This window comes from Marmota flaviventris, chromosome 3 (genome assembly GCF_047511675.1).
Source record: "Marmota flaviventris isolate mMarFla1 chromosome 3, mMarFla1.hap1, whole genome shotgun sequence".
Taxonomy (NCBI): Eukaryota; Metazoa; Chordata; class Mammalia; order Rodentia; family Sciuridae; genus Marmota; species Marmota flaviventris.
Window position 1 is genome coordinate 65,929,109 of NC_092500.1, and position 15,432 is coordinate 65,944,540.

General features: G+C 35.6%; 1 protein-coding gene across 3 annotated transcripts in view; it reads right to left on the bottom strand.

Annotated features, from left to right (window-relative positions):
- Window positions 1–12,844: 12,844 nt before the first annotated feature.
- Atf1 (activating transcription factor 1) overlaps window positions 12,845–15,432 on the bottom strand; it is a 45,623-nt gene continuing 43,035 nt past the window's right edge. For all 3 annotated transcript variants that reach the window (XM_071609844.1, XM_071609843.1, XM_027949986.2), the window contains one exon: window positions 12,845–14,542. In XM_071609844.1, the coding sequence (XP_071465945.1) occupies window positions 14,398–14,542 (145 nt within the window). In that variant the 3' untranslated portion in view covers window positions 12,845–14,397. The remainder of the gene's footprint in view (window positions 14,543–15,432) is intronic.

A 15,432-nucleotide genomic window follows, 5' to 3' on the forward strand; every position in this document is an offset into this window, starting at 1 on the left:
CTAACAAACACAAGCACTCATGCCCTGTTCAGTCTCTAGCCTGAGAGATCCATCATTCCTTGCCTCTCTAAGAAACCCTGAGATGCCTCTTGACTTTCCAAACATTGTATGGGAGCAGGGGACACAGATAAGTGGCCCTGGTTAATCAGTCCATTGAGTAAGTAGGCATTACCCACATGCTGTATGCCACACACCATCCTCCAGATACTCTCCTCATCTTGGCCTGTTTTCACCAAGCACCTTGTTCAGTGGATTTAATCTGAATCCCTGTTACTCTTGATGTTATCTCTTAGTGGATTTTCCATCCATTGGCCCTGTTCTTTGGCTATAAATTCCCACTTACCCATGTTGTATTTGGATTTGAGCCTAATCTCTCCCTACTTCAAAATCCATTGTCCTAGTTCTTTTATTTTCATTTTTTTTCAGTTGTCAGTGGATCTTTTATTTTATTTACTTATTCATATGCAGCACAGAAGATCGAACCCAAGGCTTCATGAAAGCCAGGCAAGCGCTCTACCACTGAGCCACAACTCCAGCCCCCCATTGCCCTAGTTCTTTATACCTTTGTATTGAAGGGGAATGCTGGGGATGATGGGGCTTGAACCCAGGGCCTTACTGCTGCATACTAGGCAAGCATCCTACCACTGAGTGACATCTCCAGCCCTTGCTGTCCCTGTCTTTATGATCCCAAGTAAAGGCTGCCTCACCATGCTTTAATAAATATTATGGAATATTTTTCTTTAACATGACCCTGAGTTTTTAAGAATGATGTGTAATGTTTGGTTCTAATTTGTTTCATCATTTCCCATCTTGAGTTAGGCTGAACTTTGCCTTCATTTGCCCCATACCTTCAGGAGTGAGAGAATAATGTGTGGGCTTCGGTAGTCTGGAAAGTTGGTCACGTGGTTGGGAATTAAAGTGGGGTCAATAAAAGGTCAATTGCCTTGCTCATTTTATCCCTCTAAAGCTGACATGGTTGGCAACGTTGAATAAAAGGAGTATATTAGGTTGGCACAGAAGGTAACACAGGAAAGTAAGCAGAGGCCTGGGGCCAAACCACAGTCAGTGGGTAGAAAGTAGGTACTGTTGAAGAAACAAGCTGCAGGTGGCACCTAGGGGCTAACAAAAAAACAAATTCCCTAATCTCCAAATGTTTTAATGGAAGGTAACACTTAAAAGGGGCCGGGAACAGAGTTGGGTATGTGCGTGTTTCTATGTGTGTGGAATGTGATCAGATTGTAGATGGCTTTGTAAGCAGGGGAAAATGATAAATTTTGCTATGACAGATGATAGGGTGTCAACAGATTCATAAAACAGGTGAGTGCAGCCAAATCATGAAATGGCTTGAAAAAGACAGTGTACCAGTCATTGCAAAGGTCCTCTCCCTAGATTCCTTCTGCCCTTTCTGGGTCTTCATTCATCTCTCCTGCCTTGTCATTTCCTCTCTGTGTGGGATCATCTCTATCAGCAGACAAACCTCTTCTGGCATGATAGACTTCCTTTACAGGGTGGGGGCCTTCTCTGACTCCTGATACACCCATGTTTGGTCACTTTCCCTTCAGTGTTGGCTGGATTTAGTGATTCACCTCTAGCAAGTAAAAGGTGGCTGAGGATATAGGTGCAGTGGTTTAGATATGGTTGGTATGTGACCCCCAGTGGTTCATGTGCTGCAAGCTTGGTCCCCAGCATAACTATGCTAAGGTGGTGGAATCTCTAAGAGGTAGGGCCTAAGACAGGAGTGGTGGTACATGTCTGCAATCCCAGCTTCAGGAGTTTGAGGCAGGAGGATCACTTGAGCCCATAGCCAAGAGTTTAAGAGGTAGGGCCTAATGGAAGATAATTAGATCATGGGGACATGACCCTCAGGAGGAATTGTTGATAGTCTTTCAGAGTGAGTTCTTATAAAAGTGTGTTGTTGTAGAGCAAGTCCACCTCATGTACTTTGTCCTTCTGCATGCAGTTGTTTTTCCTTCCACTTCTCTGCCATCCTGTGTATTAGCAGAGAGGCCCTTACCACAGATGCAACAAAAGGGGACCCTCATGCTTGGATTTCTAGCCCCACAAACTGTGAGCTAAATGAACCTCTTTTCTTTGTTGTTAAGTATCCAGTGTCAGATATTCTGTTATAGCAACACAAAATGGATTCATGTAGTGGGCTACCATTTCTAAGATTAAGTTTTAAGCCGATTGTGTCTTGCATACCTCTCCCTCTGGTTCTTTTGGTTAAATTGGCTGCCACATAGTGAGCTGCCCTCCAGCCAGGCCTCCAGCCATAGCCCCTGAGGCATTGAAGTCCTCAAATGGCCAAGTAGAACCAAATCAGGTAACAGAGAGCTGAGAAGTTTTTCTTCCTCTTCTCAGACCTTCACATAAGGCCACAGTTCTGGGACTGGGGTTGTGGCTCAGCAGTAGAGTGCTTGCCTAGCAAGTATGAGGCCCCAGGCTCAATCCTCAGCACTACGTAAAAATAAATAAATAAAATAAAGGTATTGTGTCCAACTACCACTAAAAAATAAATATTAAAAAAAAAAAATCACAGTTCTGGCTGACACCCTAACTGCAACCTTAGGAGAGACCTCAAGACAGAGGTGCCTAGCTAAGCTACACTCAGCTTCCTAAACCACAGAAACTGAGATATCAATTTTTGTTGTTTTAAGTCATTAAGTTTTTGGATAACTTGTTATGCAGCAATAGATAATACATGTGGTTTCTCCTACGTTTGAAAAATCTTCCACTGCCTCTATGTTTCCTGCTTTCCTTTTAGAGCAAAATTTTACCTAAAACATTATTTTAAAAAATTTCTATTGTCTTATTCCCCTTACCCTTTATTCCTGTTTGTTTTTAAGAATTTTTTTTTCCATTTTTTATTTTTAAGAACAGGAGCAGTGGACTGAGGTTGCGTGTCTCAGTGGTAGAGCGCTCGCCTAGCATGTGTGAGGCCTTGGGTTCGATCCTCAGCACCACATAAAAATAAACAAAACAAAGGTATTGTGTCCAACCAACTACAATAAAAAATAAATTAAAAAAAAAAAAAAAGAACAGGAGCAGGATTCAGTTTCTCAGAGGAAGACACCTCTTTTTTGTACACATACTCTTTTTTTGGCAGGAGGGCATGATGCTAGCTTGGAACCCAGGGTCTTGCCTGTGCTAATAAGCATGCAGCTCTATGGTTGAGATTTACCCACAGCTTTTGTTTTTGTTTCTGTTTTGTCGGGGGTGTGGGACTGGGGATAGAACCCAGGGAAACTCTACCAATGAGCTATATCCCCATCCCTTCTTTTTTTTTTTAATTTATTTTTTTATTTTGAGACAGGGTCTCATTAAGTAACTTAGAGCCTCACTAAGTTGCTGAGGCTACCCTCAAACTTTGTGATCCTCCTGCCTCAGCCTCCTGAGTTACTGGGATTATAGGTGTGCACCAACATGTCCTGTTCTCTTCTTTAAACCTAATCTATCTATTAAAATTTTCCAAACAAAATTAGGTGATCATTCAAACAAAATGTCTTCTTACCTCTCTTCTAAGTGAAAGCCTAGGAGCCAGTATTATAGAGAATAAGGGCATTAGTACCATGCCTGGGGCCTGGAGTTAGTTGGAGGTCCTTAAGCAGCAGGATTGTCGGAGTCTGAAGTGAAAGTGGTTTTTTTTTTCCCCCCCTTCCTAGTTGTCTTCTACTCCACTTGGGGGTATATCTGAATTAGTGGTAGAAAAAAAATTTTTTTATATTTATTTTTTAGCTGTATTTGGACACACTATTTTATTCATTTTTATGTGGTTCTGAGGATCGAACCCAGGGCCTTGCACTTGCTAGGCAGGTGCTGTACCACTGAGCCACAAGCCCAGCCCAGAAAAATTTTAATAGAAATATTTTATTATGTAGAGTTTAAGTAATAGCAATACAACATCCATGAATCCATCACCTCAAATTCACTATTTTTTGTTTTAAGAAATATTTAATATTTATGAAAAAACATGTATAGAATCCACATTTTAAAGAATAACAAAATATGAAAACCCATTTTTAAAAAAGACCATTATGGGACTGGGACTGTGGCTCAGTGGTAGAGCGCTTACCTAGCATGTGTGAAGCACTGGGTTCAATTCTCAGCACCACATAAAAATGAATAAATAAAAGAAAGGTATTGTGTCCATCTACAACTAAAAATAATTTTTAAAAAAAGAAAAGACCATTATTACTTTTGAAACCCCCTGTGTGTCACAGCCTCACACATTTGATTCCCTTTTCTTTCTCTTAGAAATAACCAATATTTTGGATCTTGTATTTATTATTCCATTAATTCTGTTTCTGTCTATATAATGTGGTAGCCACATGTGACAATTTGAGTTTAAATTAAAATTCAGTTCCTCTGTTACATTAGTCATATTTTAAGTGCTCAATGGCCACATGCTGTTAATTGTTACCATACTGGACAACACAGTTTTCACTACAAAGCATTCTATTGGACAGCACTTTTCTAAACAATATATTATTTAGTTTTGCATGTTTTTGAACCTAGGATTGTTCCACAAAACAGAACCAATAAAATAGAGAGGAAGATGGAGATTGATTATAGGAATTGACTCATGCAGTTATGGAGGCACAGAAGTACCCTGGCCTGTCATCTGCAAGCTGAAGAAGTAGGAAAGCCAGTGGTAAATTCAATGTGAACCAATGATATAAGTCCAGTTCAAGTCTGAAGTCCTAAGAACCAGAAGGGCTAATGTTTGAGGGCAGGAGAAAATGGATTCCCAGCTCTAGAAGAGAGATTTGTCTTTCCTCCACCGTTTTTTTTATCTGTTTGGACCCTCAACAGACTGGATGATACCCACCCACAAGGATGAAGCTGGATCTTCTTTACTTGATCTACTGATTCAAATGCTAATCTTGTCTGGAAACTCCTATAGACACTCTCAGAAAGTGAAGTAAATTCCAAGAATTACATAAGTTTATCCATAAATTTTTTTAAATATTTATTCTTAAGTTTTAGATGGACACAATATCTTTATTTTACATTTATATGGTGCTGAGGATCGAACCTAGTGCCTCATGTATGCTAGGTGAGCACTCTACCATTGAGCCACAACTCCAGCCCCCATAAAATTTTAATATTTATTTCAAAAACATAAGATCTTTAAGAATGTCACAATATCATTATCACATTTGAAATATGAATTTAATTCTTTAATAGCAGCTCATTAAATGAAACCAGCCTTATAGATACTAAATCCAAAGACATTACAAGAACAGAAAATTGCAGAACAGTATCTCATAAACAGATACACAAAAATATTAAATAAATACTAGCTGATTAAGTCCAGCTTTATATACAAAGGATCATATATCATGATCAAGTGGTAGTTATCTTAGGAATACAAGACTGGTTCAACACTAGAAAATAAATTAATAAAACCTACTATATAAACAAAAAAAGGAGAAAAAATACATATCTTATATAAATGGGTGTTGCAAAAGCATTTGATAAAATTCAACATCCATCCTTGATAAAAATGTGCATGAACTAGGAATAGAAGAAACGTCCCTTAAACTGATAAAGAGCTTCTAAAAATAACCGTTAATATACTTAGGAGTAAAATACTGAATGTTTTTCCCTGAAGTTTGGGAATAAAGAAAATCCATGCTCATCAATCCTGTTTTAAGATCTTACTGAAAATCTTAGCCTGTACAATAAAGTAATAATTAGAGGCATACAGATTTGAAAGAGCTAAAACTGTCACTATTGATAGATGATATCTACATAGAAAAAATCTACAAAGAAGTTCAGAGAATTAATAAGTGAATTTAGTATGATTGTAGGACACAGCCCTCTTTCTGAATATAGAAAGGAATAATTGGAAATTGAAATTTAAGCATTATCATTTCTAATATCTAAGAAAACCATTGTGTGGCTCAGTGGTTGAGCATGTGCCTAGCATGTGTGAAGCCCTGGATTCAGTTCCCAGTGCAGCAAAAAAGAAAAGGAAGTAGTAAATCCAACAAAAATGTACACAGTCTCTATGCCCAAAACTACAAATACTGATGGACCTAAGTAAGTGGACAGATATATAGTGTTAATTAATTGAAAGACTTAATATTGTTAGGATGTCTTCTTCCCAAATTAATTTATACATATGTTCAGAACAATACCAACCAAAATCCCAGCAGAATTTTTTATGGTTAGACAAACTGATTCTAATATTTATATACAAAGGCAAATAAACTAGAATAGTCAAAAATAATTTTAAGGGGCTGTGGTTGTGGCTCAACAGTAGAGCCCTCGTCTAGCATGGCTGAGGCATTAGGTTTGATCCTCAGCACCACACAAAAATAAATAAATAAATTAAAGATACTGTGTCCAACTACAACTAAAAAATAATTTTTTAAAATACACAAAAAACAGAACTTTAAAGAACTCATACTACTTGATTATATTATAAAATTTTGTTATTATAAAGCTCCAGTAACTAAGACAGTGTAGTTTTGGTGAAAGAATAGACACGTATAGATCTAAGGAACATGGTCTGTATGAAACCAATACTTTGAAACTTTGATGCATTGTCCAGTATGGTTTGTTTTCATAAACACCCTGGAGAACTATCTGAAGTTTGTCTATTCTGTATTGAATTTCACTGATCATAGGTACATAATCTCATATTTAATCATCTCTGAAATTAGTACTCATCTTACCACTATGGCATGTCACAATTCACTTGGCAGTGGTGTTTATTTTCCTGGTGGAACTTAAATAATAGTATGCCTTACAATCAGTGGTGACTTACAGTTGATGAAATTCGATATATTAGGTCAACTTTGTTAATTATTCCATTTGTCTCTTCATCAGTTATTTTCCTGCTTTTGTATTAGTTATGAGAGAGGTATGTTAAATATCTACTAGATTGTGAACTTTTTCTCATTGTATTTCTACATTTTGTTTAATATCCTTATTCTGTAATTAGGTGCATTCAAATTTAGATGTATTTATCTTCTATTTATAAAATGTATTTATCATTTTATAGTAACCATCTTTGTTCCATTTGTTCAACATAAATATTGCTATTCCAACTTTCTTTTGGCTAGAGTTTGATACAACTTTTTCTTGATTTTACTTGAAGTACAAATATTCAATCTTGCTATTTCTTTAAATTTTTTTTTTCAGTTGTAGATGGACACAATACATTTATTTATTTGTGGGAGGGGTGGGGATTGAATTCAGGGGCACTCAACCACTTAGCTACATCCCCAGCCCTATTTTGTGTTTTTTTTTTAGAAACGGGGTCTCACTGAGTTGCTTAGTGCCTTGCTTTTGAATTCATGATCCTCCTTCCTCAGCCTCCCAAATTGGAATTACAGGCATGTGCCACTGCACCTGGCTTATTTATTTTAGTAGATTTACTTTTTGTTTGTTTGGTACAGGGGATTGAACCCAGGGGCACTGCTTAGGGCCTCGCTAAATTGCTGAGTCTGGCTTTGAACTCAAGACACTCTGGCCTTAGCCTCCCAAGCCACTGGGATTATAGAATGCGCACCTGTGCCCAGCTGGATTTACCTCTTATAAACAGCATGTAAAGGGATCTTGTTTCCTAATTCAGCCTAACCATCTTTGTCATTTAACTAAAATTCCTTTTTTACATTTATGATTGCTGAGACATAGTTTTAAGTGTACTGTGTTATCTTGGCCTATTTGCCTGCCTTTTCTTGTCTCATTTTGGGTTGTTGAGTGTCTTTACTAGGAATAGAACTCTAGGTGTGTCGCTGTATACAATGAGAATGAAAAGAAGAGATACCCTTTTGTACTCTTGTCATCTCCAAGTAGAATATGACCTGCTTTGATGATCAGTGTTTTCAAAATTAAGAATTACCATAACTAGAATCTCCCTTTTCTTTGATGTACTTTATCTTTCATTTATAGTATGGTACAATATTAATGAACCATTTACGAACTACCAAAAAACACACTACAAGCTGGGCATAGTGGCACATGCCTGTAATCCCAGTGATTTGGGAGGGTGAAGCAGGAGGATCACAAGTTAAAGGCCAGCCTCAGCAACTTAACAAGGCCTCAAGCAACCTAGCAAGACCCTGTTTGAAATTTTAAAAAAGGGCTGGGGATGTGGTTTAGTAGTAAATTGCCCCTGGATTCAGTACCCAATACCAAAAACAACAACAACAACAAAAAAACATACTATAAGCTAGGCACAGTGGCACGTGTCTGTAATAGGCCTGGCCATGCTATTGATGGTACTGTGAATGCATACAAATTATTTTCCTGTTTGTCTAATTTAAAGCAATGTGGAGCTTATCAAGATTTAAAGAAAAATTTAGAGTGGATTATGGTCTAAACATGAAATCCCAGTGGCTTGGGAGGCTGAGGCAGGAGGATTGAGAGTTCAAAGCCAGCTTCAGCAAAAGTGAGGCTCTAAGTAACTCGAGGAGACCCTGTCCCTAAATAAAATACAAAAATAGGGCTGGGGATGTGGCTCATGGTCAAGTACTCCAGAGTTCAATCCCTGGTATAAAAAACAAAAAACCACAAATATGCACTACTTATGAATACAAGTAGTAAATATAAAAACATGGACTGGATCCACACTAAATTCATGACAGTGATTTCCTTTTTATGAAAGAAAAAATGGGACTAGGGAAAGGATTGTGAGGACTTGGCTCTCTGCATTTTTTTTTTTTTTTCTCTTGAGAAATGAGCTGAAGAGCCTGGCACAATGGCGCAGGCTTGTAATCCCAGGAGCTGGGAGGCTGAGGTGGGAAGATTGTGAATTCAACTTTTGGGTCCAAAGCCAGCCTCAGGGGAGGAGGTATGGACGTAGGAATGATAGTAGAATGAATCAGACATTTATTACCCTCCGTACGTGTATGATTACACAACCTGTCTAACTCTACATCATGTACAGCCAGAAGAATAAGAAGTTATACTCCACTTATGTATGTGTCAAAATGCATTCTACTGTAATGCATTCATAGTTCAATCACCATGCCAAAAAAAAAAAAAAAAGATCTGAGGACAACAATATTAACATTTATCCTACATGGTGGCTATACAACGATTTGATATATTGGTTGTAAAACTGATTTTAAAATAGAGGGTTGCCATCTAGTGGACACATTTGTTCATAAGAGGCAGTGGAATAAAGCATTTCAGACTCTTCAACACCTCAGGTAAGAAGATAAACTCTGATGGTTAAGATCACTAGGTCTGACCCTAGTTTTGTTATTTGCTGTGTATCAAAGCTTTCTGTATCTTAGACAGTTTAAACTCAAACCTTCATTAAACAAACTGTGAAGCACTCCCATGAACCAGACTCCAAAGCAGAGACGGTCTCCTCCTACAGTTTAATAATGGTATATTGGAGTGGGGCTGGGACTACTTTATTGAATAGTTAGATTGGGCTTAAATCTTAAGATTCCTAGTTATTCATGCTCATAAAACCTTAGGCCTAAGTACCAGTCTCAAGGATGACATTAAGATATGTCCACAGAGGGCTGGAGCTGTAGATCAGTGGCAGAGCGCTTTGCCTAGCATGCGTGAGGCACTGAGTTTGATCCTCAGCACCACATAAAAAATAAACAAATAAAATAAAGACATTCTGTTCATCTACAGAGCTGCTACAATGCTAAGTTCATCATTCTTTTCCTAGTAATGGTTGGCCTGTAAGGAACCTTTGATATATATGTGCTAAATGAATGGATAACATTATCTTAGTATTACCTTCACCCAGTTCTTTGTGCATAGCACATACTCAATAAATACTCGATATTAAAGAAATTAAATGACTATGTAAATAGGTAATCCTGGATTTCAAACAATTTAGATACTTCTAATTTTACAAGTTAAAAACTTATATGTACTTATTGAATGCAGCAAACTACTATATATAATCCTGTCAATTTGAAGGAAAAGGATCTTTTTTTTTTAAATTTATGAAAATGCCTTTATTTCACCTTTGTTTTTGAAATATATTTTCATTGGGGTTAGAAATCTAGATTTAGGGTTTTTTTTTTCAGTACTTTAAAGATATTGTTTCATTTTCTCCTTTCTTTTCGTAACTGTCATAAAAAACTAATACTGAAACATAAATTTGACCATTTTAAAAATTATTTTTTAGTTATAGTTGGACACAATATCTTTATTTTATTTGTTTATTTTTAATGTGGTGCTGAGGATCGAACCCAGGGCCTCACACATGCTGGGTGAGCACTCCACCGCTGAGCCACAGCCCCAGCCAGTAAATTTGACCATTTAAACAACTTTAAAGTATAAGTCAGTGGCACTTAAAGTGAGCAATTAAGTATGTTCACATTGTTGTGTGATAATCATCACTATCTAGTTCCAGAACTTCTTCCTGACCCCCAACAGAAAGCCTGTACTCATTATGCAGTCACTTCCCATTCCCCCATCTCCCAAAGCACTAATCTTACTGTCTCTATGGATGAGCCGATTTGCATATTTCATTTAAGTAGAATCATATAATATGTGGCCTTTTATTGTTTTGACAAGAAATCTGCTGTCATCTCTTTTTTTCTTTGTACATAAAGTGGGTTTCTGGCTAATTTTAGAGTTCTCTCTTTAGCACTAATTTTAAGCAATTTGAATATTATGTACCTCAATATAGTTGTCTTCACATTCTCATTTTTGGATTTCAATGGAACTATGATCTTCATCAAATTTGGTACTTTTTAGTAATTTCTTCAAAAATATTTTTCTATTCCTCCTTTCTTTCTTCACTTGTGGTATCTCCAAATGTATTAGGCCACTTGAAGATACCTTACAGTTTTGTACTCATTAGTTTGAATATTTTTTTTTCTGAGATTTATTATGGAAGGTTTTTATGCTGTAAATTCAAATTAAAGTTTTTCTATATTTTTGAAATGGCATAAACAATTCCTATGTTTGCAAGGAATTTACACCAATAAAAGGGGACAGAGTTATCATAATCTTTGTACAAACTTGATATGTATTCTTCCACTGTATTTATCATCTTTTAAAAAGCTCTATTAAAACAGATGAACTCTAGATAAGGCAGAGGGGTTGGAGGGGAAGGAAGGGGAGATGGGATAATTAGTGATGGTGAAATGTGATGATCATAACTATCCAAAGTACATGTATGAAGACATGAATTACTATGTATACAATCAGAGATATGAAAAATTGTGCTTTATATATGTAAAGTATTGTAATGCATTCTGCTGTCATATATAAATAAAAAAGTACATATTTTAAAAACCCCAGAAACTTAGGGGCTTGAGGTTGTGGCTCAGCGATAGAGCGCTTGCCTAACAAATGTGAGGCCCTGGGTTCGATCCTCAGCACCATATAAAAATAAATTAAAAAATAAACATATTGTGTCCAACTACAACTAAAAAATAAACTTTTAAAAACTTAGTTTTTATAATGTTTTGTTGCAAATTTTTATATAAAGCTGTGACACTTTGTTTCACTGTAACCTACAATTTTTCCTTTAAATTGGTTATCAAACCCTTAAGTCAAATTTCACTCACTTTATGTCAATTTATAGCATCTTCTCTGGGAATCTGTACTGCCATTATAGCAACTGATTACATTAACTTCAAGCCATATCCCTCCTAAGTTCACATCAGCTGGAGAAAAACAGAAGTTCAACCTGATAATTTCAGCATAACTGCTGAAAGAATAAACAAATAGCCAGGTGTGGTGGAGTACACCCGTAATCTCAACAACTCAGGAGGCTGAGGCATACGGATCACAAGTTCTAGGCCAGCCTCAGCATCTTACCAAGGCCCTAAACAACTTAGGAAGACCCTGTCTCAAAAATAAAAAGGGCTAGGGCTATACCTTAGTGGTAAAGTGGCCCTGGGTTCAATCCCCAGTACCAAAACAAACCAAAATAAACAAATAGCCAGGTGCTGTGGCTCATGCCTGTAATTCCAGTGACTCAGAAATCTGAGACAGGAGGAGCACGAGTTCAAAGCCAGCCTCAGCAATGGCAGGGCACTAAGCAACTCAGCAAGACCCTGTCTCAAAATAAAATACAAAATAGGGCTGGGGATGTGGCTCAGTGGTTGAATACCCAAGTTTAATCTTCAGTATCCCCCCAAAATAGGATGAACAAATATAGTTAAGAGTCTCAGAGCTCTAACAAATGCCCATTCTTTAGGCTCTGTTCAATTAAGAGGATATCTTACATGATGTGCCTTAGATGTGTTCATGGGTAGTAATTACTTCCAGAAATAAACACATAAATTGATAATTTATTTGTAAAATACTTGAGTTTGGTCTATTGTATTCTGAAATTTAATTTCATGTTTGGACCATAACCTACTGTAAATTTTTATTAAAAATCTCAATAAGCTCCACATTGCTTTAAATTAGACAAACAGGAAAATAATTTGTATGCATTCACATTACCATCAGTGGCATGGCCAGGCCTATTATGTATTGTTGGACTAAGTAATTGGGTCTAGTGAGCAAGGCCTGACATCAGAAGTCTTCAGGCAGCAAAGAATTTACAAATATTTGCAGGTATCTAGCTATAAAGGCATCAAGAACTAGACTGTTATAGTCAAACATAACATCTACTTAGTATACTATCTGTTAAAACACTTTTTACATAACTCAGTGACTCTACCAATTCATAATTGAAGCCTAATGCACCCCTGGTTTGAGAATCTGGCTTTACACAAGGTAAAATATGATGTAAGTAATCTCTGGAGTGATTTCCTCCAACCCATTTTCATAAACTCTTGACAAGTCAGTGGAGCCCCATTTAAAGATCCTTTTAATGAAAAATTTCATTAGGAGGACCAATCACAAATTTGTCAGGTAGAGATTTCTAAATCATAGACTCCTTAACAATGTCTTAAACACATAGAGCAGAAAGTTTAGTTTAGTTTATTATAACTGATTCTGAGTCAAAACAAATATATTCCCCTTTAAAACAGGTTGAATAGAATAGAACTGTTAAATGTATCCTGACTTTGAAACTAGAAAAGCAGTATAGTTAGTATGATTAATAGAATAGTTTATCAGCAAGGTTATCATTTGAATATCAAGCATTATATTTTACATTCAACAAACCTGATTTTATCAAATATCCTTTAATTTCATCAACAATATGAAGCATAGTAAAAGAAGCACACAATAGTTTTTTGCAATACAGTTTTAAAGTGTACACAAATTAGGGTACAGAGGTTAAACATTGGTATAATGACAGTATTTTGAACTTTAGATAAACTGCATATAAAACCTAAAATTTAAATATTAGCCAATCTGAAAACTTTACTTCCCATAATATAAAAATGATACTTTGAGATGCAAGTTTTAACTAAACTATATAAACATTTAAAATAATCATTAAAAACTCAACATTAAAATTTATAAAGATTAGCTATAAAAATATATTGGCGGTCACTCTTCTTATAAAGGTACCATTTGCTACATATTACAAATAGTCTCTAACAAAAATTGCCTTAAAAACTTTTACTATTTTAGAACCTGATAAACCTTACATTAAATTGATTATAAAATCTTGGAAAAACTTTGGTATGCATCTTTAGGTTTTTAAAAAATAGTATTTTAAGGGCCTGTAAACATTTCATTCTATTAAAGCACAACAGATTAATAATGGATATTCAACTGCATACAGGATACAGAATCAAAAAACCAATTTATTATACATTTGTTTAAAAAAAAATCTCCCTTACCAGAGTAACCAAAAAACAAATATTTAAAAGTATCAAAACTTTTAAATAGTTCCATTTCCATTCTGATAAAAATGTTACAAAATTACCATATTCCATTCATGTACCTTAGATGCTTTTTAGGACAAGACCTTAAAAATAGTTAACCCAGTCTCAAAAAACCCTCTCAAGTCCAATAAACAAACTTAAAAACCCATTTAAAAGACTTGACAATAGAACACACATACATAATCAGAACACATAATTTATATATTTAGAAATTAATCAGGTTTTCTTTTATATTTGTAATTTAGAATTTACTGGTAGAAATGAAATACACAACTGAAAAAGGTAAATTTCAGGAAACGGTAAGAAATGCAAACCTATAGGGTAAATTGATTTATTTTCTAAAATTCAATTTACCAAATCCATTTTATCTGTCATTTTTGGATTGACAACTATTATTATTTAGAAAATTCAAATTGATGAAAGTTCATTTCTTGCTTGAGTACGTTTAATTTTTACAGAGCTTCCAGTTGTGCCAGTAGCTTCCTTGAGGTCATTTTCCACTTTTCTCTGTCACCATCTTGCATAAGACATTTATCTTTGAGTTGCAAAAGCCTACATAAAAACTAGCTTTACTTTGACCTTTTAATTTATAAAACTCCACTAAAAAAAGAAAAAAAAATCCATCTATTTTTTAGGTAAGTCCACAAAAATACTTTCTTACGAATCAAACACTTTTATGAGAGTAAAGATCCTTCAGAGTTTTTAACTCTTCTATTAGAGTTTTATTTTGATTTTCCAAGACTGCAACTCGATTTTCCAGGCATTTCACGTATTCTTTCTTCTTTCTGCGACATTCTCGAGCAGCTTCTCTAAATATAAGAATTAAAAAGCATTAGGAAAAAACTTCATCTTTTAAATGGTAAATGTACTTAAGTAATTTCCCCTGCCCATCTTTTTTCCCACCTCATTTAAGAAATTCAAGTATCATCTACATTCAATGAAATACAGAGATCTTTTTTTTTTTTTTAATTTATTTTTATGTGGTGCTGAGGATCGAACCCAGTGCCTCACATATGCTAGGCAAGCGCTCTACCACTGAGCCACAAAACCCCAACTCAAAATACAGAGATCTTAAGTGCAGAATTCAATTAGCATTGGCAAGTACATACATTTGTATGACCCATACCTTATGAAGACAGATTTTTTACTATCCCAGAAAGCTCTCTCAGGTCCCTTCCTGGTCAGTCCTCTCCCAAGCAACTACTGTTCTGATTTTTATTATATAGGTTAGTTTTCCCTTTTCTAGAACCTCATTTAACAGTGACATTCAGTATATGCTCTCTGTCTGGTCTTTGTTTCACTCAGCATATCTTGGAGGTTCATTCATGTTGCGAAGTGGTTTGTTCCTTTATGTTAATGGGCATAGTCCATGGCATGAATATAACAAGTTTGTTTATTCACTCTCTTAGGCTATTTATAGAGTTGGCTGCTATGCATGTTTTTATGCTAGTTGTTGTGTTTATGTAAGTTTCATTTCTCTTGAATAAATAAATTTATGGGTCCTTTGGTTACCTTTTGATACATAACCTTTTTAAGTTTTATTTAGATTTGAATTAAGCAAATACTCAGTTCTCTGCATGGCCTCTTAGAACATTTTGGTGACACTACATGTAAGTTATATATATGTTATGTTTTTTTGGTTTTTAATATCATACATGTAGATGTTATCTTGGATAGTTTTAATTTTTCTACACTAGTA